Source organism: Penicillium psychrofluorescens (assembly GCF_964197705.1).
Source record: "Penicillium psychrofluorescens genome assembly, chromosome: 5".
NCBI classification, from domain to species: Eukaryota; Fungi; Ascomycota; class Eurotiomycetes; order Eurotiales; family Aspergillaceae; genus Penicillium; species Penicillium psychrofluorescens.
Genome location: NC_133443.1, coordinates 1,525,580 through 1,552,054, shown reverse-complemented (window position 1 = coordinate 1,552,054; position 26,475 = coordinate 1,525,580). Strand labels below are relative to the sequence as shown.

Sequence of the window (26,475 nt, the reverse complement as noted above, 5' to 3'; positions counted from 1 at the left end):
TATAAAAACTGGCTGGTGACCAAGGTTGACGATATAAATAACAAGCAATAGATACCCTTTTTCTCTTTTGGATTCAATCCCGGTGTTTGCGAAGAGTGAAATTATTGTCGTCGCGGGCTGCTTCTCAATGTGGATCCTTCGGAGGTAGCGCCCGGATTTAAGCTGAGAGCTGGAAATGAAGACATTGTGTTCCTGGAAGACAAAACCCCCGGTTTAGCCCTTGTCGCTTTATTGGTCCTATCTTTTGCTTCTCTTTCATCGCCATCTGACAGCTCCTGATCAATATGCCTACCCTAGCAGGGAAACCAGTCAGCCAGAATGGACTCGGTCTCATGCGTGAGTCTCTCTCTACATAGTTCATCTGCATATAATCTAACATGTGCCCAGGCCTCACGTGGAGAGACGACATTACCCCAGACGAGCAAGCCTTCAAGGTCCTGAAGGCTGCTCTCGCGGCGGGGGTGAATGTCTGGAATGGTGCCGACTTCTATGGCACGCCGGACAACAACTCCCTGCATCTGATGAACCGCTATTTCACTGCATATCCCGAAGATGCGGAAAGAGTGGTTCTGACCATCAAGAGTGGCATTGTGGATATGCGAACCTTCACCATGGACTGCTCGCCAGCCGCAGTCCGAGACTTCGTGGACCGAGCCAATGCCATTCTCGACGGCACGAAGAAGATCGATCTCTTTGGCTGTGGACGAGTTGATAAGAACGTACCCATTGAAGAAACAGTCGGTGCACTGGCAGCATTGGTCCAAGAGGGAAAAATCGGGGGCATCCAATTGAGCGAAGTAAGCGCTGCTACCATCCGTCGCGCGGCCCAAGTCGCCAAGATCGACATGGTCGAAGCCGAGATCAGTCTGTGGGCGACGGACGTGTTTGAGAACGGCGTCGCCGTGACGTGCGCCGAGTTGCACATCGCAATGGTGGCGCACACGCCTTTAGGCGCTGGGATGCTCACGGGCCAGATCAAGAGTCTGGACGATATGCCGGCGAACGACTACCACCGCTTCTTTCCGCGCTTCCAGCCCGGGAACTTTGACACCAACCTGAAACTGGTGGAGAAGCTGACACAGCTTGCAGAGAAGAAACAGTGCACTCCTGCGCAGCTGGCGCTCTGCTGGATCAAGGCCCAGAGCTCTCGGCCCGGGATGCCGGTTATCATCCCCGTCTCCGGGGCCCGGGCGGAGATACGGGTTACTGAAAATGCGATACATGTCGACTTGTCGAGTGCTGATCTGGAGGATATCAAAGCTATTTTGGATAGCTTCCCGGTGGTAGGAAATAGATACCCAGCTGCAGCTGCTAAGCTTACAGAGTATTGAGAAGAGCATTTGCATAGCGAATGTAAGATGTCTACTTTACAGTGGACCATATGAGTAGACAATACAAAATCAGTCTCAATCATGTGCTTCTACCGATATTGATCTCAGCTTATCTGAATTTGTAATGCGGTGTGCTTTCTATAGTTTTTGTGGAGACATTGAAGGTTGAGTAGCGGGCGACTGACTCATTTTGACTACCCCTCGCCCGTATTTTCTTCCTCTTCTTTAAAAGGGGTTATACGGATCTATCTCTCTTTTTTCACCATTTTCCATCGATATATCGAAGGTTTTTTTTGTACAAACGAGAATATGATGAGCTCGAGATCACAAGTGACTTTGATTCCCTGGGACCCTGAATCTACCACTCATCTGCAGCGCCTAGTAGAGCAGCGAGTGCAGTGTACATGGGATCAAGAAAAGGTTGCAACTAGCTGGCGAGAGAGCCAGATCAAGGGTAACAAATGCTTGTATTGAATTGTGAGCTTGCCTTCGTTGATGCAAGAAATTTCAAAAAATTGCACAAAGAGCCATAAACCTTAGCTGGTTCGAGTTATAGGCTAATATTTTAGCAAACAGACTATTTCTCCCGATGATGCAGAGGCAGATGAGAAGACAAAACTTCACATTAGCATGTACCCAAAGGTGCGTATAAAAGATGTAGATACAAGCGGCTACTGATGTATTGCTACCAGGAAGCCCAGATGCTCCAAGACACCGCTGCCTATATAAATGGTGTAGCCCGGGCCGCATCAAAGAGAGACTTCATTCCCGTTGGCCATATCGCTCTAGACGAAGGAAACCCGGACGCCAAAGACATCGAGCTAGACCTCCCATCGAAAGGGGTATTCTGGATCAAGGCCTTCTTTGTTACACATGCATTACAGAGCAAGGGCATTGGGCGAGCTGCGCTAGATGAAGTCGAGGCTATGGCCGTCAAAGAACCCCTGGGGGCTAAGATTTTGATGCTAGATACGGTCCAACAGGACGACCAAAGGAGAAAATAATTTGCAGACCTTTTTTACGGGGGCATGCCGAAGGTAGGATCATTGGAATGGGTTGTCTTTGGGAAAATCGTTGACAGTTTGCAGGTTACCAACCAGGAATGGTACGCTAGGCGGGGCTACCGACTAGCTAAGACTGTGCAGAACTACTATCAAGTGCCAGACAAGAGAGGCAACATTTGGGATACGAAGACTGTTTTTATGAGAAAGGACATTGCGTAACTTGCTCAAATATTCTTCGGACTTAGAACCGAAAATTTGGAGGTGTTTCACGTAAACAACGTCTCTCCTTAAGTTTTTATTGCATTGCAATTGGCTTCGCTCTTTGCCATCCACTCGAGCCTCACTCAAGCCGAGAAACGCTGAGAAACACATTCAATTGAAATTTTCCTCCCTGGTATGTCGCATCCTGCTCTCGAACTATAGCGTCTCGACTGTTCCTGAGGGCACGGCATGTCTAAGACTTATCTGCAAGAAAAATCCAGATAACCCCACTAAACCAAGCAGCAATAAAAATTGCAGTCAAGATCCCGGCACCTGCTCGATCGGCTGTCGTTATTGGTGGCAGCCGGCTGGGATCATGCCTGATTGCATTTTTACCTGCATTCACGTTGCCCTTACTCGTGCCACCGGTCGACGATGTCAAGGGCCCTTTTGTGCGCCTCTGAGAGTCAAAAGGGATCAAGTTGATAGTGAAAATGTTGCTGGCACTCATCATCGGCTCCAATCCTTGCCGGGGATCAAGTTTCTTCTGATACCAGCTGCAGCCACAGAGATTTGGTGTAGTGGGCCCCGTACAGGATGCTGCAGCTCCCTCGGCTGTTGCCTGAAGTTTCAGCATGATTTTGTCGTATATCTGTGGAACCAAAACAGCAGTCCATCCTAGCCACAGAGAGCTAGGGCCTTTAAACAAAATACTATTGCTGTCAAAGCATTCTGTCGGATAAGGATCACAGCTGACCTCCTCTAGTATATATCCGTTTTTGGCTAGAAAGAACGTATCTAGGGTCTTATTTGCGAGCCCGTAGACGATGTTAAGCCAGCGTTCTTGATCAGCCCCCGTAGTCTACGGTCAATTAGTTATAGTTGATATTAAAACAGGGGATAGGGCAGATACACACCTGGGCATACATATAAGCTGCCCCCAACAGGTAGGAGGCATAATTGTATGTCCACGGGGTCCGGCCGGGAAAATGGCAGTCATCTGTTCCTACGGTCACCGTGTCCCACACCTCGAAAGTTCCGTTAACAACCAAATGACCGACAGACCAATCCCAGATCTTCTGAGCCCAATCAGCATATTCTGTGTTATTTGTATACCGGTAGAGGCGCGCAGATAGTTGAAATAAACCTCCATTGGAGATGCCGTTCTTGTCATTAAACCCGGACTGTTCTGAAAACTTTTGCCAGTGCACGCCACCACCACAGGTAGTCTCATCCCACCCCGTGTTTCTGGGAGAGGGAGCAGCGGTCTGGTCGTTAAAAACGCCCTGGGCGAGGCTGAGCCATGAGTATTGCCCGGTTTCGGGGAAGTTCAACTCTGCAGCTGTCATGGCAGCGCAACCCCAGAAAAACTGATCGTCGTTTCCCTTTGAACTAGTCAGCAGAGCAAGATGGCCAAGTTGTTGAAATCTCTTACAATCCACTCTGTCCAGTTGGCGGGCATGTAGTCGCCAGGCTCACCCTGAAATTCGAGCCCAACCTTTGTCACGTCATTGTACGTAGTGTCGTTGGTGAAATACCAGTAGTTGATAGTTGACAAGAACAGGACAGCACCCTCATACCATTTATCCGGAATATCTCCTGGGATATTCCCGGACATGTTACCTTGGTAGTATGACATGGCCCCCCACATCGCTGTGGATGCAGCATCTTTGATAGATTCTGTTGTTTAAGCGAAGCAACAGTCAATAAAATAAGAATAACGAAGTCGTAACTGGGGAAACCTCAATCAAAATGGGGTCAGAGAAGAGCAAAGCACACTTACGCTCGTTATTAATGTCCATCTCAATCGCGCGCATTCCCGGAACAAGGCATAGCGTCGTCCATAACGCTGCCAAGGCTTGTAGCGTTCGCATAGCGGCTCAAAAGGGCATGAAGCGACAGCACTGCAGCGACATCTTGGAGCCAGGTAATATTCATATATAAACGCCGAGAAGCCCCTGGATCTCCGCACTTGCTGAAATGTTACTACTTGTTGGGGGCCTTGCAGCGATCCAAGGCTGTGTTCACTGGCTGGCCTGAATTCCGCACTGCCGCTGTGATAACAGGCAACGACATTATTTATTTATAGCGAAAGCATTTAATTGTCGTAGTTCCAACAGCGTTCCCGCTTCCTGACATTATTTGTCTGAAGATCTTCTTGAACTTCGAAAAGACCCACTTGTCCTTGAGGGAATTTTCGCTGGCCCCGGTAAGGTTGTTACAATTACAAACCGCTAAACAGCTAGAACCGTACGAGAATCTGGTTAATATCAAATATTTAGAACAAAGCGGGGTTCCAACACAAGATAAGGCAGATCCAGTGCGCCGGTAAAAGCAAGCTTCGCAAGGCGCTCGGCTAATTTACCTACTCTTGGCATTTTATCACATGAGGCAATTTATCACATGAGGCAACCAATTGTATTTTCGTTCACACTCCTTTCTGCTTGACTAGAAGTTTCAATAGAGCCAAACTGCAAATTGGACATCAACTAGTGAGGAAATTTTTCACGGATTCTCGCCACACTGCAGCCCGTTTATAGAAGTGGAACTCTGGGGCATTCCCTTCCTTTAACCCCTCGATTGCTTCCGCAAGGACCTTGCCAAGGCCTTCGTCCTTGATCTCTGGCAGTGTATATGTTAATGTTTTGAACGAAAACAGTAGCGCACGAGTCTGCGGTAGTCGGTGCAGCATCTGTCTTTCGCAACGGACACGGGTCTAACATACATTTTGTTAGCAATGAAAGACCAGTTGCAACAATCCCTGGGAGACCTTACGCTGCTGATATCAATCTCCACCTGAGGAATCTCTTCGCCTTCATAAAGATGATTACCACTAGGAGTGAAAAGCGCATCCGTAGTCGAAATGGCCCACTAAAGACTGTCAACCATATCCCATGTCAGAATACATAATCAGGCAACTACCCACATTGGCGCGTCTGACAAACTTTCCAGTTGGCAACCTTGCAAAATACCGATCCATGCTTTTTTCCAGCTTTTCTTTGTACTGAGGAACAGGCTTGTGGATGTCTCTCAACTTGAGATTCAACTTTTTGAATGTGTTAAATCCGTTTGGGAAGCATGTCACAAACCCCTTCAAGGCGTACCCATCTCCGTCGTCTGAAGGTAACAAGAATAGAAAGTCATCTTCGACAAGCCCTCCCATTCTTTCAAGGCTTTCTAGCGGCTTCTCCGCAGGAGATAAGGAGAGTCTCTCGTCTGTCACCAGGTTGTAAAGGAAACCTTCCTTGTTATCTGTGTGCTGCAATACAAACATCCGAGGAAACCGTGTAGGAAGAAAAGTTCCCAGAAGCCAGCAGTAGAACTCATCGACAGCGGACTTGACACTGTCTTCGGCAGCCAGGACAGTGTCAGTATGCTTCTTCATGATCCTTCGTCGTAGGTGAATTCGATCCAAGTAATTTTTGTCCATTTCAATAAGGTCACTAACAGTAGCTTCCTCGATACCTAATGAATCTGAGTTTTTGTCTTGTAAATTCTGGCAAGGCGCGTACTCATCGTAAGGTTGTATTTAGGCTTAAATGGCCTTATCTTCACAGGCTCCTTTTGTTGCCACTCAAAGTCGGGAAGAGGTTCAACCGGGGGGTAGGCTTTCGGTTCGGCATTGATGTTCGAATTCGTGGGAGAAACGCGAGGCGAGGATTTGAGACCTTTGAGCAGCGTGACCGTCCAATAGATAAGACTCGAAATAAGACTCAGCCAAAGCAACGTGGCCCAGCCTGACCACTGAGGGAGGGTAATTGGAGTCATGGGTTCTTTTCCAAACTCTTGACTGCTGAAATGGTGGTTTATGGGTACTGCTGAAACCAATGTCTGTCGGACCTTCCCAGCTTTTACCAACAGTGGTTCTGACTGCAGTATGCCAAAGCGGTGACAGTCCGCGGAGCAAACAAGACGTGATGTGCTTGCTTATATCCTATCATTAGGCTTGTCAGATAGCGCTCCACATCAATGGGAGGGCGAGAACGTCCTCTCCCATTAACATCGCTGGTATAATGACTCATTCAACACACCTAGTAGAGTAGCATACCTCGGATACTTATCTGACTTGCCCATTCTGTTATCATTTGCTATTTCTGCTCAAGTGATGCGTAATTGAGATAAGGAATGCCGAGGTTACCCCGCATAAGCCTATCCGGGGGGGGTGCTCATTTAACCTACCCCTTTCGGCAAGTAGGTTTCGGTCTAACTTTCCCTTTAACTAATAGAATGTGATTTTAAGGTTTGTAGAAAGCCAATTATTACATCCTCACTACTTTAATTGCACACATATTATTATAGTCAGTCAAATCATTTTCCTTCTAATCGCCCCGGATCTTCTATCCTTGAATGGAGTAGTCAGTGTGCGGGGTTAAACCTAGTCTTTGTACACTATCGTAGATGATTCTTTCCATCGCTTAATGCTCTCCTTTCGAAATATTCTTAGCTTGCGATAGCCAGTATAAAAGTTTGGGATATGCCGTTGAGCATGCTCATTAAAGCTTTACATCTCCCAAAATTTGTTGGCGATGTACAAATTTTCTCATGATCGTCAAATATATCTATCTATCTCTTTGGCAAAAATGTCGAATGAATTGTCTCACAATGGGGATGGAATTGAGAGTAAAGGTTTGAGCCTTGAAATGGATAATTATTGGTGACCCCAGCTGATCCTTCTCTTCAGCCACACAAGGACAAGAAAGTCGTCCGTTACCAAAAGGACCATAGCTTAAGTAACCGTACTAATGTGGAAAAAATAGATCTAGACGAGACTCAAGGGCAAGGAATAATAAAAGCAGCTGATCTAGAACTTCTCGGACTCGCCCAGTTGACAGAACGAAACCTCGGAACATTCCAGATCATATGTGGCGGATGGAATATTTGCAACAGCTGGGCGGGCATTGCCGGTACACTTGCTATTGGTATTACCCAAGGAGGCACCGTTCTTCTATTATATGGTATTGTTATCACTTTGATCGGGGCTGGATGCGGTGGAGCCACCTTAGCCGAGCTCGCCAGCGTCTATCCCACAGCAGGAGGCCAATACCATTGGACTTCCGTCTTGAGCCCGAAGAAATATAGCCGTATTCTGGTAAGAGAGTCTCAATCAGCGCAACTGCCCCTTTTACTGATACTGTATCTCAGAGCTACTGTTGTGGTGCCATCAATATCTTTAGCTGGATTTCGATCAGCGCTGGTGTCACGATTCTTCCGGCCCAGTTTCTCATCTCCATGGCGATCTATAACAATTCAGGATACCAGCCTCAAACATTGCACTATTTTCTCATATTTCAGGCAACAAACATTATTGCCATGTTGTACAATATCTTTGCCCTTCGGAGAACTACTTGGGTCCATGATCTTGGCTGTGAGTTTTGCCAAAATAAATGTCCGATACTATGCTAACGGCATAAGTTGCCATATCAATATCCTCTTTTGTTGTGATCTTCATCACCTGTCTGGCTCGTTCACCGCTTCAGCAATCTTCCGAGTTTGTATGGACAACATTGACTAATAAATCTGGGTGGTCATCAAATGGAGTCGCGTTTCTGACAGGCCTGATCAACCCCAACTATATTTTCTGTGGAATCGACGGTGCTATCCACCTGGCAGAGGAATGCAGCAATGCTATCACAGCTGTTCCATATGCACTGATGAGTACACTTGCAATCGGATTTGTAACAGCATTTGCTTTTCTTGTCGCCATGTTGTACAGCATGACCGAGAGCGGAACAAAGAAATAAGCTTCAGGGCTACGTAGCCGCCCTGATCCTCTTCAGCTGAGAACCGCTGGTTTGCACAAGAATCTGAAGCATCACCATTTCTAACTCTATTTTGCTTCGATTTAAATTGGATATCGACTTTCAAATCAACAGAGAAGATGTAATTTGTTTGGCTCGGGAATCTCTGACAAGACACTCTCATCTAGGTCTCACAGGCTTATTGACAACTCTATTCAGTCGTTCCCGAGTCAAGATAAAACGGTGATTGGCGGAGATGGACCGAGTCCTTTATTGATATCTCGATCCGGCCATTGCCAACCCCCGACCAATACGAACCCCTGTCTTTGTTTCTGTGATGGCCTTAAAGAAATAGCCATGCCTCGCAAAAGCCAACTCGCAGTGGCCTTTCTGTCTTTTTTCCCTTCCAGCACTCAAAAGGCCAGTAGCCCTCCTTCAGACCAAACAACCACCTCAAATTTGCTTTCTATGCTATTGCCGACGATATCTTCACCAATGGATAAAGTATTTGCATCACGCAGTTATCGGCCCGTTCCCAAGACAGACGCCGACAGCGACGTTGACGACAGCAACGCAACCCTGACACCCCGTCCTCGCCGTCGTTCCGTGCAGCAGTTCCTTAAACGCAATTTGGCCGCGATCACCATCACCGGGCTTCTTCTGATGATCATCTTGATGCTCGTTATTGCCATTATTGCAGCTATCACCGTTGAGCCCTTGCGCCAGATCCTCGTTCTGAAATGGTTCGCTGGTCCCGTAGACCAAACTGGCCAACGCCAGTGTCTACCCGCCGCACCACGGACTCTGCTCTCCTGCGGCAATTCAACCGCTGAAGCCGAGGCCCTGGGCTGCACATACGACCCCTTGTCGGCATGCTGGTTGCATCGGGACTGTCCACACGATTACTCGGATGTCTTTTCGCATTTTAACGACGGCAAGCCGTTTATTTACTACTACGACGAGGCGGCCACCCGCCAGATGAAAGACTATAATGAGGTCGGCCACAACGCAAACGGCTTCTACTGGACTTCAGTACGCGAGCACCTCGTGCATTGTCTGTATCTGCTGAGACGGGGCCATGATGTCCACATGCGCGGCGATCGCCTCGACTCAATGCTCGCGGATATCGACCATGTGGATCACTGTACGAATTTCCTGGCCAATTGGCTGCGCAGACCGGATCCGGCCCTCGAGCATCTGGGTACACAGGGGAAAACGGACTGTTTCATGTCTTGCAGCTGAAGGGCGGACCAACTATGAGTAGCAGGTAGGAAAGTCGGAGGGGACAAATAAGGCAAAAAGAAATTGGTGGAGACTTTTCATCACATCATCCACTCGTGATTATTATTTCATGTTATATGTACTTTTCGCAGGAACCCGTCCATAATCTACTTTGTTGCCTGGATCTAGATCAACGCCATTTCATTCTGGGAATACAGGAATAGCATCATCAACTTCCGTTTCCTCCGCTCTTCCTGATCCCAGATCCCCAAGTCTTTCTCTTCTTGTTTTTCTCCCGAGTCCGTCTGACCCCTAGACCGTCTTCACTTTATCATAATAGTGTTCCAAGCTCAATTATGTCTCGTACTTTCTCAACTACTTCGCGATATTTGAAAAAGCTGAAGTGGTCTCTCAATGGCACTACTGAACCCGTTGACTGGGCCATCAAAATGTTGAGGCAGCAATTGATAAGACTCCTGGTTCGAAAAATGTGGACGCTGATGGAAAGAAAGGAGTCCGGTATGCTGTGGGTTGACGCACATCAGGTCCCCGGACACTCAAGTTGGATGACGAAATTTGCTCTGAATATTGTTCAGGCAGCAATGACGACAGGATGCGGGAGTGCTTTACAACTTTTGTGGTCTGTATGTAGGCATAGAGTCGATAGGGAGCCCTCGTGACAGGTGCAGAGACTTGTTTCATCTTCTGCACCTATATCCGGAAGTGCTCGATAAGGGTGATCGGGAGCTTTTTAGTGCGGAGATCTTTGCTGTAGCGAAGTCTGACCTTGACATCTCATGGCGAATCTTCCTTGAATGTCTCCGAGTTATTCGTTTTGGCCTTGTCTATATTGTGGTGGGGGGTATTGACTAGACAAGAACCGCAAATGTGAGTAGAGTCTTTAGTACGTTGGTCGACCGATTCAAGGATCTATCTGCTCTAGAAGCTTTAGAGCAAAAGAAGATCAAGGTGATCATCACATCGACGAGACCAGACGGATGAGCGGACATTGCCTTTAGTAGTTCCTCACAAGATAGAGAGGCTACAGATACCCATTTACTTCTTCGGATTCCGCGGGTGGCTGAACGAAGCCGACGTGAGTTTGTTCATCTGCCTAGTAGGAAGGAGATCTTAGCCGCGCGGCGAAGGCCTCTAGCGCACAGTGAAGCAAGCCAAACAGTGTGCGCCGCTCAAGTCCGGGTAATCCGAGTGGTGTCATTCTATCTATCACGAAAAGGGGTCTATGCCATTCTCTGCAATGGATAGCTATAGGAAAGAATCAGATAGTAGGAGCGAGTTTGATATCTTCGAGCAGCCTTCAAAGCAGAAGGAAGAAGCAGAACAGAAAAAGGTATGCAGGAGGGTATTATCGGAAGGATATTATAAACATGACGCACTCTTCACTCAATATGTACGGTAGATATGTTCAAACACAGTTGGCCAGCTTCAGAGTAACTCGAAGAGGCTAGAGATGTCCAGTGGAATAGTTGTGGTTTTTGAGACAGTAGGGAATTCGAATACGCTCGCGGCTGGCACGACGTGAAGGACTTCGAGGGCCACGGTGAGGCTGGGAACATCACTAGGAAACAGAGCAGATCCGTTACCCTGCAATGTTTTGTCAGAAAATCTCAGTGGGCCACAAGGGAGGGCGAAGGGAGAGTAAAGGGGCAAGTGTTAAGATGGGAAGACACTTGGATCCATTAATACATACATGTTGAATATTGAAGCTGAGAGCTTTGCTGAAGAATTTAGCAATAGAAGACAAGGCAGAGGCGGTAAAGGCCAGGGGGCCTTCACCCACAGCTCCCAAACCGTCCACGCCATTCAGTCCCTGCAGAGGCAGATTGGCATAGCTCATACCACCCATAGACGAATCCTCGCTCATGGGCATGGTAAGGAGAGACATAGATCCGGAGAAAGAGCCATCGAAGAACGAGTTAATCATGGCAGGGCCCTCGAAATCGGATCGATCAACCGCGATTTTCAGCACGTATTGAGTCAATGTCTCAGGCTGAGCATCCATGGATCGCTTGGACACGGAATTTGAGGGGCCGTACAGATTGTTGACCACGGAGGTCACATGCTGCTGCAGCTGGGTGGAGGACATAGTCCAGTCCGGAAGCTCTGGGTAAGTATAGCCAAAGGAGCGGGTGGAGACAACCTCACGGCTGGTCCACATTTGGGAGCCTCCTGGCTTGTAGAAGGGCTTCAGAACGTAATCTTCAGTGTAGGTCATGCCCTTGGCGCTACCCCATAGGGGAGAGCCGAGTTTGAACGAGTTCTCAAACATTCGCTTGTTAGGGTGAGTAGCCTGCCACATGGCGATGAGGCGATCGACGTTGGCATGGTGGAGCATGAAGATAGGATCAAAGGCCGACCAACCCAGGTTAGTCATATGACCCATGGGGCTGCTGCCTCCAACGTCGACGTGAATGTTGTTGTGAGGGCTCTCGAAGTTGTATCCTCCCTGGCTGTCGGTGACCATTTCAGCATAGGAACCAGCCCTAGTGAAGACATTGTACTGGGAGTCGTTAGCGGATGGCTTTGCAGCGTCGTGATATATACAGGATACTAACGACAGCGCTCTTGAGGTAGGAGGCATCCCTGGCCAGATTGGCGTCAACAGTGCTGGTTCGAGACACGGCCTTGCTATTCGTGGTGCTCGGGCAACGCATGGTGTGGGGATACTGGGCGATGCTGCCAGTAAAGTAAGAGTACTTGAAGGGCCAGTTCTGGAACTGGTAGTTCTGAAGAGGGTTATGGATCGTCTTCTGGCCGGTGGGGGTGTTAACGGTGATCTGGGTTTCGGAGAGCACCTCAGGGATTTGGGGGCTGACGGCCCAGTCCCAGAAGGGAATGCGCAGCGACTGCGCGGCATTGACGTATTTGGCCTTCTGGGAGCCGGTGTACTGGTTGGCGATTGTCTTGGCGTGACGGATGACCTCTTGCTATATAGTCATAATGTCAATATCGGGACCCATGCATTCTTTGGCCTTGGTGTGACTTGGAGCTCTTGACGTACCTCAAACAGCGCCACGTAGGGTCGGTGCCACGAGCCAAAGAGGACCTCCTGTTCGTGTGAACGGGTTAGCTAATAGATGGAATTGCAAACAATTATGAATATCGTACGTTATGAGGGCAGTAGCCAGTGATGGCGGCGCCCTTGACATTTCCGACGCCGTTCCATGATTCAAAGGGAAGACCATGGATACCTATAAAGCACGGGTCAATATGGGATCCGCAGTGTAGTTGTCGTCTGGAAAGTTTTTACCCAGGACTTGGAACCAGGAGTTTTCCTGATCCTCAGGCACAGCCTGGAAAGCTGAGATGGCCTGGATGTAGAGATCCCTAACATACATAGCGATTAAGCAAGGTTTGGGGACAATACCACTTTCAAGTGACATACCAGGGCGCTCCACCCGTCTTCTGCAGATCGGCAATGTGTAGTCGCGAAGGTCGCTCGCCAGTTTGAGTATTCACGGCTGACATCACGCCAGTGACGGGAACCGGGGCCGAAGAAATGGCCTGCTGGGCGACGGCCGTCCACGACAGGCCACAGAGGAGGAGGAGGGTGTTCAAGCGACCCATTTTCTATTGGGGGTTGTCTCAAAACCTAATTCAATTCGAAGGAGCGCAATAGTTATTAAATGCACATAACAAAATGGGAAGGGTTTTGAACAAGAGTGAAAAAAAAATTGCTCCGGGGGAGTTGATTTACCCTAGATAACGCACATTTTTAACGAGCTAGTGGTGGTCTGAGACACGGCGGTTAAAGCAATTTTAGACGAAGGCTCACCCAACTCCAACAGTTGCTTATTGACTTATTCCCCATTGGCCCCTGAAACGTAGTTGCGGGGGAAATTTTTAGCGTTAAGGGTATTCTCCGTAACAGTTGGCGCCGTAACTCACCTGTTTCGGTAATAACATCTATGATAAATAACTAGTCGCCACATCTTATGTATAAGAAGGGCAAGGTTTAGTCTTTTGATACTTTTGATTTACTACTACCCGGAATACTAAGTCTTTACTATTTGTCAGGATCAGAATGACGACCTTGTATATAATTGAAGTTGTTAGATGGATGTGGCTTCGTCAGCCGTACGTGCAGCTTAGTTTTAGAGCCACACGTGACGACCTCGCTAGGCTTGATGTCGGAGTGAAGGCTGCCGCCCCGCCCGAGGTCTGAGGTAAAGAGACACAAGATGTTGATAGTCACGAGAAGGTATATGTGTCTGGGTGCTAGGAGCACTTTGCCCAAGCAAACTGTCGGAGTGGAATTCCCACTAGTAATTTACTAATGGATCCATCTTCCGCATCCTGATCACCTGATCTTCCAGGGAAACCAGGCGTCCAGCGCAGTTTCCACATTTCGGCAGTTTTTCCCGCTTTCTGCCCATATAAAATCTAGCATCATAGCTAGACAGAATATCATGGATTTCATCATTGTCAGAATCAGACTACCTGGTAGAATTACCAGTGAAACTGCTTATTTTGCGTTTTCACACAAACATTCAAGTCAGCCTCGCCGCTGATTAGGCCAATCCAGGCCTGAAATCTGATCGTATTTGCAGATGCCAAGGGTCTGTGGGTTCATGAACATCGAGGTGAACCAATAATGTTGTCCCCTCATCCGTCCGCACCAGTCCAATTAGCGCGGTCTCAGTTGGTGTATTTTTCTAACCAATAGTAAGCACTACTAAAATTTATGAGCTCTCAGTGGATAGATAGGCTCCACATATCTACTAAGTCATCAACGCGTTGTTTTCTAAGCGCGTCAATGACAATTGGGCTCATAATCCCTCTCCCTACTTCTATCAATCAACTAGCAAATTTGGTCTACTAAATCATGGCAAAATGTAATTGCCTAATTGCTCTAGCCTAGAGTTCTACTAATCTCTTCAATTATCTCTATTATTTGGCACTAAGCGCAAGCCTAATGAAATCATTGCTGGATTACTCTCCTAAGAGGTACTCTATGCTCGACTTCTGTCTTTATCTCTACTAAGCGGAAGCGGCCTGTAGCAATCTCTATAAATGCTACTATCTCGCGTACGCCTTTTGGGATTGAAGCTAAGAAGATCGGAATCCCTATTGCTATTGATGACTACAGCCATTATATGAGCGGGGTTGATATAGCAAATTGATATAGGTCTTCTTATGAGATCCATCGTGAGGGTGATCACAATTGGTTTCCCCTTCTTTACTTCTTTCTTGACGCTATAATTATTAATGCTTTTAGAATTTGATATGTCTATAAGTAGTAGTAGTGAAGCGCTAAATTGCCTAGTCAGCTAGGCTTTCGTGAGAAGCTCTATAGGGAACTCTTTGTCTTTGTGGAAGTAAAAGATGCAGACCTACTAAAGCCACATCTAGGGCTAAATCACTAGCAAATCCAACTAAATAGGCGACAAGCTTGTGTATGGTGTCAGTATAAGAGAAATAAGGGTGAAATAAAGGGTCTACAAGCAGCACTATCTAAATCTGGGTGCGCACACTGTGGTAATATAGCGCTATGTTTGGTAAGTCGATGTTGGGATGAATTTCATAGTTCGAATTAATTATTAATAATTATACTAATACGTCTAATTACTAGAATTTGACGCGATTAACTAATAAGAACGCGTCATTACTGCACTAATTGTATGACGCTAAAAAAACCACGCTAATTGGACTGGTGCGGACGGACGAGGGGATAGTGAAATTCTGGCCTATTATGGGATAGTTTTTACCGCTTTTGCCATTTTCCCTGATAGCTTGAACAATCCTGCATCCAAATAACCGTAACATGTCTCCAAACAACGACACAATTTCTCTTCTAATTTTCCTTTTCTCCATCTCTCCCCTGATGCACTGACCTCCTTCTGAGAATGTCGTGCTATCAGACGCTGGCCCTTTTATTCAAGGGAAAAGACGCGTTAGTAGACCACTGGAGATTCGATTGCCAATTGTCGAAAATTGACAGATACTGAAGAGGATACACCGTAAACACTGTAGACTATTAAAAACAATAACTTAATATTACCCGAGGGCATTTGTAAAAGAGACGGTTGATTTCTAGCAGTTAATGGGTAGACCCAATTAATATAGCTATCACAATTGATCATAAAAGGAATTGATACGAAGAAGAGAAAGGCAAGAGAAAGGCAAGAGAAAGGCAAGAGAAAGGCAAGAAGTAGATGCTGTAGCATAGAAGGGTCAAAATAACAAGAAACAATCAAGGCTAGCTAAGTATGGAATAGCCCTCAACAGAAAAAGACTTCCATATCACTGACCAGGTACTCAAGGACGCGAGATGAGCAATGAGGCCAAAGCAGGTCCGTTACAAAAATTTCACCGACTCAAAAATCCAGAAAATCACAGGCCACCTCCAGAGCAAACTGGAATCCCGCTTTGAGATTCTTGTTGGGTATATCCACTTCGGCCCGAGCAGCATATTTCAAATCAGGATTAACCACCATCATCTCACTTTGAAGAAAATTGAAAGCATTTCCAAACGCAGACTTACACCCAGCAATTCCCAAGGGGGCAACGTTAGCACATAAGGATTTGGCATTCTTTTGACCAAAGTGTAAGAGGTACCCGGTGCTTAGGCCACCACCTATATAGCCAGAATTGGAACTAAAACAAAGTTAGCATTAATACATCAGCAGGGAGCTTAGATGATATTTACCAGTCCTCCACAAGATGTCCACAAGCATACTCCAAGGACGTATCATTCAATGGAGGCAGTTGTGCGTTCTGGACACAGGATTTCTTTGTTTTCAGAACTTGCGTTGTCAAGCTAGACTTGTTCAATGCACCCCATCCAAGACTGGGTGTTATTCTTGTATTAATTGTCCCAGGACAGACAGCAAGCATAGAAAATTTGCCTGCTTCCTGTCCATTCTTGTTGAGAATATCCATCCATCCTGCATTGCTCCCCGATAAAGTTGAAAAGCTATCTTCCATCTCGCTTACAATGTAATTGAAAGCATTCTCAATAGCGGTCTTGCACCCATTAACGTTCCCTGGAGCAGATTCGTTGCACGAGGAAAGGCCGTTATTTGGGGTAAAGCTAAAAGAATAGTAGCCATTTGTACTCTTCATTGTGGTATTGGTGCAACTAACAAAGTTAGTATAAATAATTCAACGGGCGGCTTAGATTATGCTTACCCGTTCTCCACAAGAGCTGCACAAGCACTCTCTATGCTGCTATCGTCCAATGAAGGCTGGCCAGGACAGACGGCTCTACTGCTATTAAAAGAGGCCCACGCAAGGCTGGACTTGTTGATCTGACCCCATCCAACGTTCGAGCTGCTGTTGCTTGTAGTTGGTGAAGTCCAAGGCTCCGCAGCTTGGTCCAAAATAGCCTTCATGGAGTCTGCATAGGTCATGTTATTGATCGTGTTATTGTCAGACGATGTTGCCTCCCAGAGCATGATGCCACCAAAAGTTCCCGGATAGAGCGTCATGTACTGATTGACTAAGGGCTCAACTTGGTCAGGTGTAAGATAATAGCCAGAATAGGCTGCATCCTCGCTTGCAGGCAGACCAATAAACAAGCGGGCATCCGGGTTGCTGCTTGCCAGAATGACATCAACCCAATCATCATAGTTGAAACCAGTCGCGTTTTCTGCGTAATTGATTGCAGCACAGCTTGCTGTGTTGTAAAACTGGACCCAGATGTAATCAAACATTCCCTTGTTGATTGTAACCTTCAACTGAGGGTCTGGAATTGAGCACTGAGGTGCAGCCGAGAGATAGAACTGACGATCTGGGACCGTGGCATAAAGAGTCTTGAGTCGATTTATCATCATCGCATATCCTGAGAAAGCACCAATGATTTAGCCCATTCTTCTGTATTATCCAATCTCCATGGAATAGGAAGGGTGAATATGAAGGTGCATACCAAAGTTTCCATTGTGTTCAATGTCAAAGTCAAACCCATCCACAACAGCATCACCAAATGGACGAGGACCATCAGTCTGGGTCCATTCATCGGTCACTGGGCCAAAGGTGCCCCAGATAAAATCGGCAAAGTCAAGGGCAGACTGATCACTGGTGATCTCCTGATTTGCTGGATATGCACCTCCAAGGGAGAGAAAGACTTTCTTTCCGGCAATCTGGCAAACAGGAATATCTTCTGCAATCTGCGGACAGTCAGAGAGCAACTGCGTCATGGTGCCATTGATGGTGTACGTTGCAGAGCCACATTGGTTTCCAAAATTGGTTCCTGGAAACCCATTGCCCTGGTCCGGGAACACATTGAGGAAGGCAAGGTTGATGATATCTAGAGATGTTTCCTCACAAAAGTGACTCAAGCGTTGCTGATTAGCACCTTGTCCCTACTCAACATTAGCTTAGATTGTGATAAGGGAGAACAAATCATACATAGTACACTCCAACATTGGTTAACGGCTGAGGGCTAAGGACAGTTGATGCTACCAGAGCCGCTGCCATGTTATTGATAGCCCGATTTCGAAAAGAATGAATAAATGGCCAAGGCCAAGGCAATTATAAATACTCTCAACCAAACGAAATCTAAATGAATGTGAGACCGGACACCAATGTCCGAGTCAATTGACGAAAGGTCGCAAACGTTTGAAGAGGGGGGGGGAACGAACTAGAGAAAACTTTTCAGGACAAGACACCATCTATATGAGATCGAAACGGAGCCTGGCCCGGGATATCCGAAAATAACTATGTACTACTGGATTAGTTCGTGTCGGGCTTGTTCTCCTAGCGCTAAGGATTCGCGCATAGTGTAGTCAAGAGTTTGGGTATCCAAAAAGTTATAGTGCTGAAATTTCTCCACCACCCAGAGAGACAATGCTAACACAGGTAATCACCCATCACGTTTCCATTGCTTTTGGAATATCATCATGTAATTTCGTAGGTGACTTAGCACAGTATTAGATCAATCTACTTGGATTAGGTGGGGATTTCGTGTCAAAACTGTTCACTTCCATCTGCCAGCTGATCTAGACCCTCTTACATGATCTGACCTTCATTATTGGTTGAGAATTTAAATCACAGATACCCGAGATTCAGCCATTCCAATTGAACTTATTGCAATAGGAAATTGTGCCTGTGGCGTTCTCGGCTATACAGGTCCTAATCAGTTAGCCACAGCTCGTCTAACTACACATCGATACGATCCTTTCAACTTCCATCGTTGTATTGGGAACATTCCCTGATCTCGCCACTCAATAAAATCCCCACATTGATACTTGCGAAGAATGCAACGAGAAACGGATCTCTGCGCAATTTTGATTAGTCTAGGGTTTCTAGTTTAAATTGACACTACGATGCTCAATCTAGGTACGGCACTGTTGTATAAAGCGCTCGCTTTGTATACTCTCGAGTCTGCTAAGCGACAGGTTCATAAGTTGACGCGGACCTGCCTTATTCAGGTTATAGCTCCGAAGGACAGTGCTACTGTGTGGCGGAAAAAATATTTCCATTCGTGCCAGCTGCAACTTGAGTGAAACCTATTCTCTTGGCATTACAAGGCTGTTCAATCTCACACAGCAAATTTGCTGTGCCTCTGTATGAGTGTCTCCTAATCTCCGGCAATCTCTTATTAGAGTGTATTTTTAGTTGACTACAGTGGGAGGACATTGAAATAAATCAGCGCTAGCATGGCTTGGCGCGCTAGTGTAAAATAAAGAAAATAACAATTAAAGAAACACGCAATTGCACACAGAATTACCGAGTATTTAAAGTACAGTGGCATTGCTAAAGTCTGATTTAGCAATGACTTCTATTTCAAGATCTTCCAAGTAGCCTCGTACAAGCCTAGGTGTATGTAGTGGCGAGTTATCATGCATGGATGCATCTCTAGGCTGTAGAAAACGCGGAAGAATATAGGAATAAAGCTCATATATTCTTCTAGCGGTCATACCACCACGACGAGCCTCCGAGTCGCCAAATAAAGGGAATAGGCGGGTACGGTTGTCAAAAGAGAAGCCTGTCCAAAACATTTGGGATATTCCCTTGCCGGTATGGACCTCTTTCACGTTATGAAAGAGGAGCTATTTACGAGGCAAATGAAACGCCCATGCGGGTCGTGACCTAACACTACGCTCAACTATACACTCATCTGACCATTTACCCTGCATCCAGGCTTGGAGAATAAGGCGCCAAACAACTGAAGTCAGTTAACTCCACCTAATCGATTGGCTAGGGTCATGAGTTGCTTCGGTGAGCAGGTGCAAATAATTCTCGCCGCAGACTTGGAGGGGTCGAGGGTATTAGGGAAATATGTGGACCTCGGATGCTGTTAAAGAATATGATGAGATTTGGCTAATCCCTATAGACCAACACCCTCCTCTTCCTCCAGCGGTGCGTCTGTTCATTTTGTTCATTTGGGAATTTGTGGTATTTTAATTCATATTTTTTATTTCTATTTTCTTCTTTCTCGTGGAAGCGCTCAACTGGTCGCTGGTCTCTCCACTAAACAAAACAGCCAGGAGGCCAACAGACGGCCAACAGAGGACCCCACAGGGGGACAAATACAGGGACAAAAGGAGGGGCAAATAGACGAGCCAATAGAGGAGCCGACAGGCGCAAAAGAGGCGCAAAAAAAGCGCAAACAGACAGAATGGAATTTCCTCTGAATAGAGAGGTAGAGTAAGCACTACCAAATATCCACTTTTCCCACCCACACGGTGAACTCCGCACATTTTCCTAATACCCCAAGGACCCCTAAGTCTTCAAGGAGAGTTTTTTTAATTGAAATTATAGACTCAGGCAACAACTGCCGAGCCCCCACTTTTGATATATCCCAACCTAGGCTCTATCCAGAGCATCCTCCCTTCCCCCTTTAGTTTAGCGCCCTATAAGTGATTAGAGTAGCGTAGCCCAATAGGAATGCGGTGTGCTTCCCAACTCACGGGATCTCAGATGTAAGAAGAAGCGAGGGTTGCATTGTAAAAGACTAATGGAGCAACAATTAAATACAGACGGAGTAGTCATATGACTACACGTGAGCCGTAAGAGCTCTACAAGGAGGTCACATCTAGAGTATTCTTCTGCTTCGTTTGTTAGGGGAGCTTATGCTTGGCTACGAATATACCCTTAGGAAACTATTCTCTTATTAGTCTATCGCCCATAAGAACAAAGGAAGTACTCATGCTATCGTATCTATTTATAGACATCGTCATTAACGCGGGGATAGGCGAATAGCTCGAAGTATTAATAAAGGTGGTGTTAGTATTCGTCATCCGACTAAAGCACTTTATCTTGTGACGTTGTGAACATCTAGTCGAAAATGTTCATATAGATTGCTTGATCCTCTAAAAGAAGGTAGTCTGTTAGTCCTCGTTCGACTTAATGCAATACCTATTCTCGTATGTTATTTCCTAATCAGGCTATTTCTAATTATATACTCACTTTCGCTAGTAGCGTTCGATAGTAGCAATACCTAACAGCATCTTTGTCTTCTGGTCTGGCGGGAGCCATCCCAGACTGCGTAAATGTTCTAGTCTAGCTCGAGTCTCGTTTTAGACGACGCGATCGGTCTAGTATTGGTGCCCATCAGCCGGAGCGGATCCAGTATGCTTTGCCTATTCGGGAAATTGGCTCCGCGGAGAGCCGCCCGAATTCGGCTCGACCAAAAAAGCACGTTAACATGACTCCCATGTTAAACCGCGAGACCCCCAGATCCCTTCGATTCCATCCCCCACTTCTACAACATCCAAAATGCCTCCCAAGCGTGTCGCCGTTGTGACCTGCAGCACGCGCAGCCCGCGCCTAAACCCGACCATCACGCACTATGTGTATGACGTCTTGTCCGCGGATCCGATGATCCCAACCTCTCCAGCTACAAGTCAAGAAGAGGACAACATCGACACAGACCCTAGGCATCTCACGTTCGAGATCCTCGATCTAGCACAGCAGGGACTGCCACTCTACGACGAAAACATCATTCCCGCCGGCCTACCAGCGGCGGATCCCACGCCACACTATGAAAAGGCGCATACTCGCGCATGGTCTACTGTCGTGCGCGGGTTTGATGCGTTTATTTTCGTGACGCCCCAGTATAACTGGAGCATTCCGGCCAGTCTGAAGAATGCACTCGACTATCTTTTTCATGAGTGGAAGGGGAAACCCGCTGCGATTGTCTCGTACGGGGGCCATGGTGGTGGGAAGGCGGCAGATCATTTGAAGGGTGTGTTGAATGGCCTGCGCATGAAAGTTGTCAGCACGGTGCTTGCGTTACCGGTGAAATATACGGGGTTGCCCATTGGGGGAGCTGAGGAGGAGAGGGTTCCGCTAGATGAGAGAGATGTGACCGGGTGGAAGGAGGCGGGCATTGAGGCGATGATGCGGAATTTGGGAATGGAGCTGGTGTGCGAATTGGATAAGGAGTAATCAATATCAAGGCATTCAAATTTTGGTATCTATCGAGAAAGAATCCCGTGGTATATGCATATGCAAGGAAACAACCAAAGCAATCAAGCAGAAAAAAAAAACATTATTTTTAGTCCTCCATTAGAATATCCTCGCGTGTAATTCCACTGCGATCACACATTGCTCGGAAGATTCCATCCGTCTGATCCCACAGCGCAACCGGTGTGTCCATCTCCGCGATCTGGCCCTGGTCCATGACACAGATACGGTCGTAGTGGATGATCGTGCGCAGGCGGTGCGCAATGCACAACAACGTCTTGCCGTGGAATCCTTGTGCCATCGTGCGCTGGATCTTCTGGTCGGTCTCGAAGTCAACGGAGGAGGTTGCCTCGTCGCAGACGATAATCCGAGCCTGTCGAACCAGTGCTCGTGCGAGCGCCATCAGCTGCCGCTGACCAAGAGAAAAGTTGAGCCCTTCCTCGTCAACGGGACTCTCCAGCGTGAGCTTGTTATGCTGCTGTGGTTTTAAGTCACTGCCCGTGGTTGGCGTGACGGTGCCACTGGCAGGGCCGCTCGGCAGTCCCTCTGCACCAGGCTCTACCGAGTCCTGGCCGATCAGGTAAGCCTGACGCAGCGCAGTCCACAGTTCCAAGTCCCCGTGCTCATTGAACGGGTCCAAGTTCGAGCGGATCGTGCCGCGGAACAGCGCCGGGTCCTGAGGGATGATGGCCAGCCGAGAACGGAGGTCATTGAGGCCAACAGTAGCGATATCAGTCCCATCGATCTTGATGGTACCCCCGGACAGCTCCGTCAGACGGAACAGCGCAGACATGATACTCGACTTGCCGGCGCCCGTTCGTCCCACAATTCCGATACGCTCGCCACCCTGCACATCCACGGTGAGCCCCTTAAGGACAAGCGGGAGGCCCGCGCGGTACCGCATATGTACGTTGTCGAATGTAATGCGACCCTTCTCAGGCCAACTCTCGGCGACGGGGGCGAGTTGCAAGGGCGCCTCTTCTTCCAACTGGGTTCCATAGTAATGAACGCGCTCGGTAGCGTTCATGTCGTTCTCTACCTCGGCAAGCTGGCGGACAGTGAATTGCAGCATCTGCGCAATGGAAAGAATGTACGAGAGTACCAGTCCAGAGATGCTAGGGGAGACATTGAATCGAGAGGTGACGACCAAAACACCCGTCACAAAGACGAGCGAGGTCGCCACGGCATCTAGCCGCACGCTAAGCCAGCGCTGGTTGGAAAAGGTCAGGAAATACGCCCCGTTCATCACGTCGATCGAATCACGGATACTGCGCCGGAACTGGTGCTCCACTCCATAAGCTCGAATGCACGCGGTACCAGTGATAGCTTCACCGAATCGTGCATAGACCATCGAGCGCAAAACTGCCTCGTGTCGCTTCATCTCGCGGGCAGAGGCTCGGTAGTAGTTGGAGGCCAGAAGGAATAGGATGAACAGTGGAGCAAGAGCAATGACAAACTAGAGAAAGTCAGCGATTCGGCCCAGAAAGCACAGGATGAGATACTTACGTAGTGGAAGAAGACAATGATCAGAACCATGACGGAAATGATCATGGTCATGGTCAATGCGTAGATACGCATGGCATCCGAAAGCTCATTGTCCATCACCTGAATATCCTTCGAGAAGCGGTTGGTGATCCGTCCGAGCGGCGTGGTGTCAAAGAAAGACATAGGCGCTCGAAGCACACGAGTCATTGCGCGATGTAGCATTGTTCTGCTGGCGTTTGTTCCGCATGTGGTCATATAGGTCGAGAAGACGAACATGAGGACGACGACACTGCCTCCCAGACCAGCATAGATGCCAACGTATTGGCCGGTCGACAGGCTCGGGTACTTGTCGGATGTCCAGTAGGAGAGCCACAGACTGGTCCAAATGTTGGCAACGTTGGCCATCGCCAGCAGGAGCATCACCACGAGAGCGTTGAAGAGGCTTCCAGAGGCTTTGATGTATGCCTTCCACACATCGAACCCAACCGAAGCTGTGGCCTTTTCTTCTTGCTGCATCAATGCGGCGGATGGCTTTCCGGGCGCAACCGCTGTCTTCTCGTCCGCTGTCTTCTCGTCCGCCTTCTTCTCGTCGGGCACCTCTTCCGCAATCTCTTCTGTCTTCTCGCTCGCGTCCTCCTGTCCCGTCGTGGACATGAGCCGCTGGAAAACTTCATTGTCCCGCATCAGGTTATCGTAGGTATCAACCGCCTGGATGCGACCTTCGTCCATGACAATAACCCGATCACATCGGTTGAGGACATGGAGCTGATGAGTTGCCAGAATCCGACATCGGTCTTTCAGAAGGCCACAAATAGCTTTGTCCATGATATGGCGCCCGACATGTGCATCGACCGCCGACAAAGGATCGTCCAAGAGCACGAATTCAGCATTAAAGTAAATAGCACGAGCAATGTTCAGACGTTGCTTCTGGCCACCCGATACCGTAATTCCACGCTCGCCAATCTCGGTCTGGTCGCCATGGGGGAGGATATCAAGATCCGGACCCAAGGCGCAGGCATCAATCACTTTGTTGTACCAGTCTTCGTCATACTCTTTTCCAAACAAAATGTTCTTCTGAACGGTGGTATTCTGGATCCAGGCATACTGCGGACAGAATGCCCGCGTTGTGCTTAGGCGAACAGAGCCATCCGTCACTCGCATATCGCCAGCCAGAGCTGAGAGCAGAGAGCTCTTGCCGCAGCCGACCGTGCCAATCACTGCAATCAGCTCATGGCGTCCCACCTCGAGGGTCAGGTCATTCAGCTTAAATGGTTCGACGGGAGTGTCATCGGCGGTGTTGTCGTCGTTCTTAGACGCTAGTACCGCTTGCGCCGCCTTGTCGGCTTTCTTATTCCCGGTCTTGCTTTCCTCATTTTCCGTGGGCAAGCGTTCCCAGGTGAACGATGCATGCTCCATTTCAATAGCATTCTCCATCTTCTCATCCTTTTCGATGTCCTCCCTCTGCTCCTCGGCAAGAAGAAATTCCTGGATTCGGTTGAGAGCAGTCCATGCATCCGTAACCTGACCAATCACCATCGGCAGCATGTTGAGTGGCATTCGGAGCGAGTTGAACAAGGCCAGAGACGAGAAGATCGGGGCCGGGTTCAGGTCATGTTTCGACAGAGCATAAGTGATGAAGGACAGCATCGAGGCGAAGGTGGGAATAGCCAGCGACACGCACAGAATACCGTTTCGGACGGCTAGCAAGGTCTGGATGGATCGAATCTCCCGCTTGCGAATTGCCTTGAGGCGACTCAAGAAGCTACTTTCCCAGCCGAAGTATTTGACGAATCGCACCGCTTGCAGGATTTCTTGCGTCAATGAAACCCGTTGGTCGGTGATCTTGTTAATGTTCCTCCGGCGTTTCACCAAGAATCGCACCGCGTAGGTCAAGAAGGGTACTCCGAAGACCAGCAGGCCATATCCGGCCAGACAACTGTACCCGATATTAACCAAGAGTAGAATCAGAGTCACGATGATGGTAATGGGTGCCGTCCAGATCATATGGAACATGCCGAAGGCCAAGTTGATTCGGTCGACGTCGATACTCATCAGCGCTACGATCCGGCCATTGTTCCATCCTCGGCCATCGCCTGCCACGCCCTGAGCTGCTGCGGCGGCGGGGGCAGCCTTAGGATCTTTTTTCTCCTTTCCGTCTGACTTCAAAAGGGCTTCCTTGGTCGCTTCCAATTTTTTGATTTCTTCATCCGTCGCCTGGCCTCCTGCCTTAGCCCGGCCCGACAGTCTCATGGCCTTGTTGAAGACCTGTGAAATCAGGACCGCTCGAGTCTGCCCGCCAACCATCTGGCCCCGGTAGATAAACTGGTTCGTACACATACTCTGACATGCTTGCATGAGTGTTATACCAACAGTAAACCCCATCCCACGCCCAATATTCGGAGCAGGGAGGCCTTTTTCCTTAGCATTCCAAGCCTCTGTGGCAAATGCGATCAGGTAGCGAGTCATATAGGGCGCAAAGACTAGGAGGAGCGAGCTGAAGAACTGGCAGATGCCGCCCAGCAGAAACTCGAATTTGAAAGTATCGAACAGCGCCCACGCTAGCGCACGTTTTTTCCCACTCTTCATTCGCTTCTCCAGCGCAGCATCTAGCCGTTCCGACAACACATCGACGGCCCGGTTGGGATTCACCGTCCAGATATCCTGCAGCTCGAGTGGTCGCAGATAACCCACCTACATCCCATCAGTCAGTAAGGAAATTTTTCCGACCAGTTTCTCGCATCACGAACCTGCATCAAAGGCGACATCCATTGGAAAGAGATGGTGCTAAAGAACGAAGCGCCGTATTCGCGCGACGGCGTGCGCTCTTCCGGCACGGGCGGGGGCTTCTGCCATCGCAGCGGATTCAGTCGGCGGTACCATCTTTTCTTGTGTTCTGTTGGCGGGGGTTGCAAAGTCGAGTCTGCGGCTTTGGCCTCCTCACCATCTGCCGAGGCAGCCGATCTGGACGAGCTGGAGGCCGCTTGCAACTTTTCGGCATCGCCCACCACGACCTGCGTCAGTGGATCTGCTGGCGCAGACATGGTCGCGAGTGTTGTCTGCGGCACAAAAAAAAATTAAATAATGTCCTAGCCGGCGTGGTTCTTATCTATCCATCGCAAAAGA

General features: G+C 48.2%; 8 protein-coding genes across 8 annotated transcripts; 3 read left to right on the top strand and 5 right to left on the bottom strand.

Moving 5' to 3' along the window:
• Nucleotides 1–284: 284 nt before the first annotated feature.
• PFLUO_LOCUS7851 (uncharacterized protein) lies at nucleotides 285–2,335 on the top strand (the record flags this gene model as incomplete). The annotated part of the gene is made up of 4 exons (XM_073785528.1): nucleotides 285–336; nucleotides 388–1,283; nucleotides 1,908–1,973; nucleotides 2,024–2,335. 4 exons carry the CDS (start codon nucleotides 285–287, stop codon nucleotides 2,333–2,335), a joined length of 1,326 nt encoding a protein of 441 aa, XP_073641875.1.
• Nucleotides 2,336–2,789: 454 nt separating this feature from the next.
• On the bottom strand, nucleotides 2,790–4,154 carry PFLUO_LOCUS7850 (uncharacterized protein; the record flags this gene model as incomplete). The annotated part of the gene is made up of 3 exons (XM_073785527.1): nucleotides 2,790–3,398; nucleotides 3,454–3,921; nucleotides 3,972–4,154. The coding sequence occupies 3 exons, from the start codon at nucleotides 4,152–4,154 to the stop codon at nucleotides 2,790–2,792; spliced, it is 1,260 nt and encodes a 419-aa protein (XP_073641874.1).
• An 867-nt stretch (nucleotides 4,155–5,021) lies between these two features.
• PFLUO_LOCUS7849 (uncharacterized protein) lies at nucleotides 5,022–6,052 on the bottom strand (the record flags this gene model as incomplete). Its single annotated transcript, XM_073785526.1, has 4 exons — nucleotides 5,022–5,252; nucleotides 5,312–5,407; nucleotides 5,463–6,001; nucleotides 6,049–6,052. 4 exons carry the CDS (start codon nucleotides 6,050–6,052, stop codon nucleotides 5,022–5,024), a joined length of 870 nt encoding a protein of 289 aa, XP_073641873.1.
• Nucleotides 6,053–8,769: 2,717 nt separating this feature from the next.
• PFLUO_LOCUS7848 (uncharacterized protein) lies at nucleotides 8,770–9,516 on the top strand (the record flags this gene model as incomplete). Its single annotated transcript, XM_073785525.1, has 1 exon — nucleotides 8,770–9,516. The coding sequence occupies one exon, from the start codon at nucleotides 8,770–8,772 to the stop codon at nucleotides 9,514–9,516; it is 747 nt and encodes a 248-aa protein (XP_073641872.1).
• A 1,425-nt stretch (nucleotides 9,517–10,941) lies between these two features.
• On the bottom strand, nucleotides 10,942–13,083 carry PFLUO_LOCUS7847 (uncharacterized protein; the record flags this gene model as incomplete). The annotated part of the gene is made up of 7 exons (XM_073785524.1): nucleotides 10,942–11,100; nucleotides 11,207–12,016; nucleotides 12,072–12,443; nucleotides 12,518–12,565; nucleotides 12,625–12,707; nucleotides 12,767–12,843; nucleotides 12,902–13,083. The coding sequence occupies 7 exons, from the start codon at nucleotides 13,081–13,083 to the stop codon at nucleotides 10,942–10,944; spliced, it is 1,731 nt and encodes a 576-aa protein (XP_073641871.1).
• Nucleotides 13,084–16,161: 3,078 nt separating this feature from the next.
• On the bottom strand, nucleotides 16,162–17,654 carry PFLUO_LOCUS7846 (Chitinase 2; the record flags this gene model as incomplete). The annotated part of the gene is made up of 3 exons (XM_073785523.1): nucleotides 16,162–16,549; nucleotides 16,648–17,299; nucleotides 17,384–17,654. 3 exons carry the CDS (start codon nucleotides 17,652–17,654, stop codon nucleotides 16,162–16,164), a joined length of 1,311 nt encoding a protein of 436 aa, XP_073641870.1.
• A 3,523-nt stretch (nucleotides 17,655–21,177) lies between these two features.
• Nucleotides 21,178–21,849, top strand: PFLUO_LOCUS7845 (uncharacterized protein; the record flags this gene model as incomplete). Its single annotated transcript, XM_073785522.1, has 1 exon — nucleotides 21,178–21,849. One exon carries the CDS (start codon nucleotides 21,178–21,180, stop codon nucleotides 21,847–21,849), a length of 672 nt encoding a protein of 223 aa, XP_073641869.1.
• Nucleotides 21,850–21,958: 109 nt separating this feature from the next.
• Nucleotides 21,959–26,393, bottom strand: PFLUO_LOCUS7844 (ATP-binding cassette transporter yor1; the record flags this gene model as incomplete). The annotated part of the gene is made up of 3 exons (XM_073785520.1): nucleotides 21,959–23,323; nucleotides 23,374–26,043; nucleotides 26,100–26,393. 3 exons carry the CDS (start codon nucleotides 26,391–26,393, stop codon nucleotides 21,959–21,961), a joined length of 4,329 nt encoding a protein of 1,442 aa, XP_073641868.1.
• Between the last annotated feature and the right edge of the window lie 82 nt (nucleotides 26,394–26,475).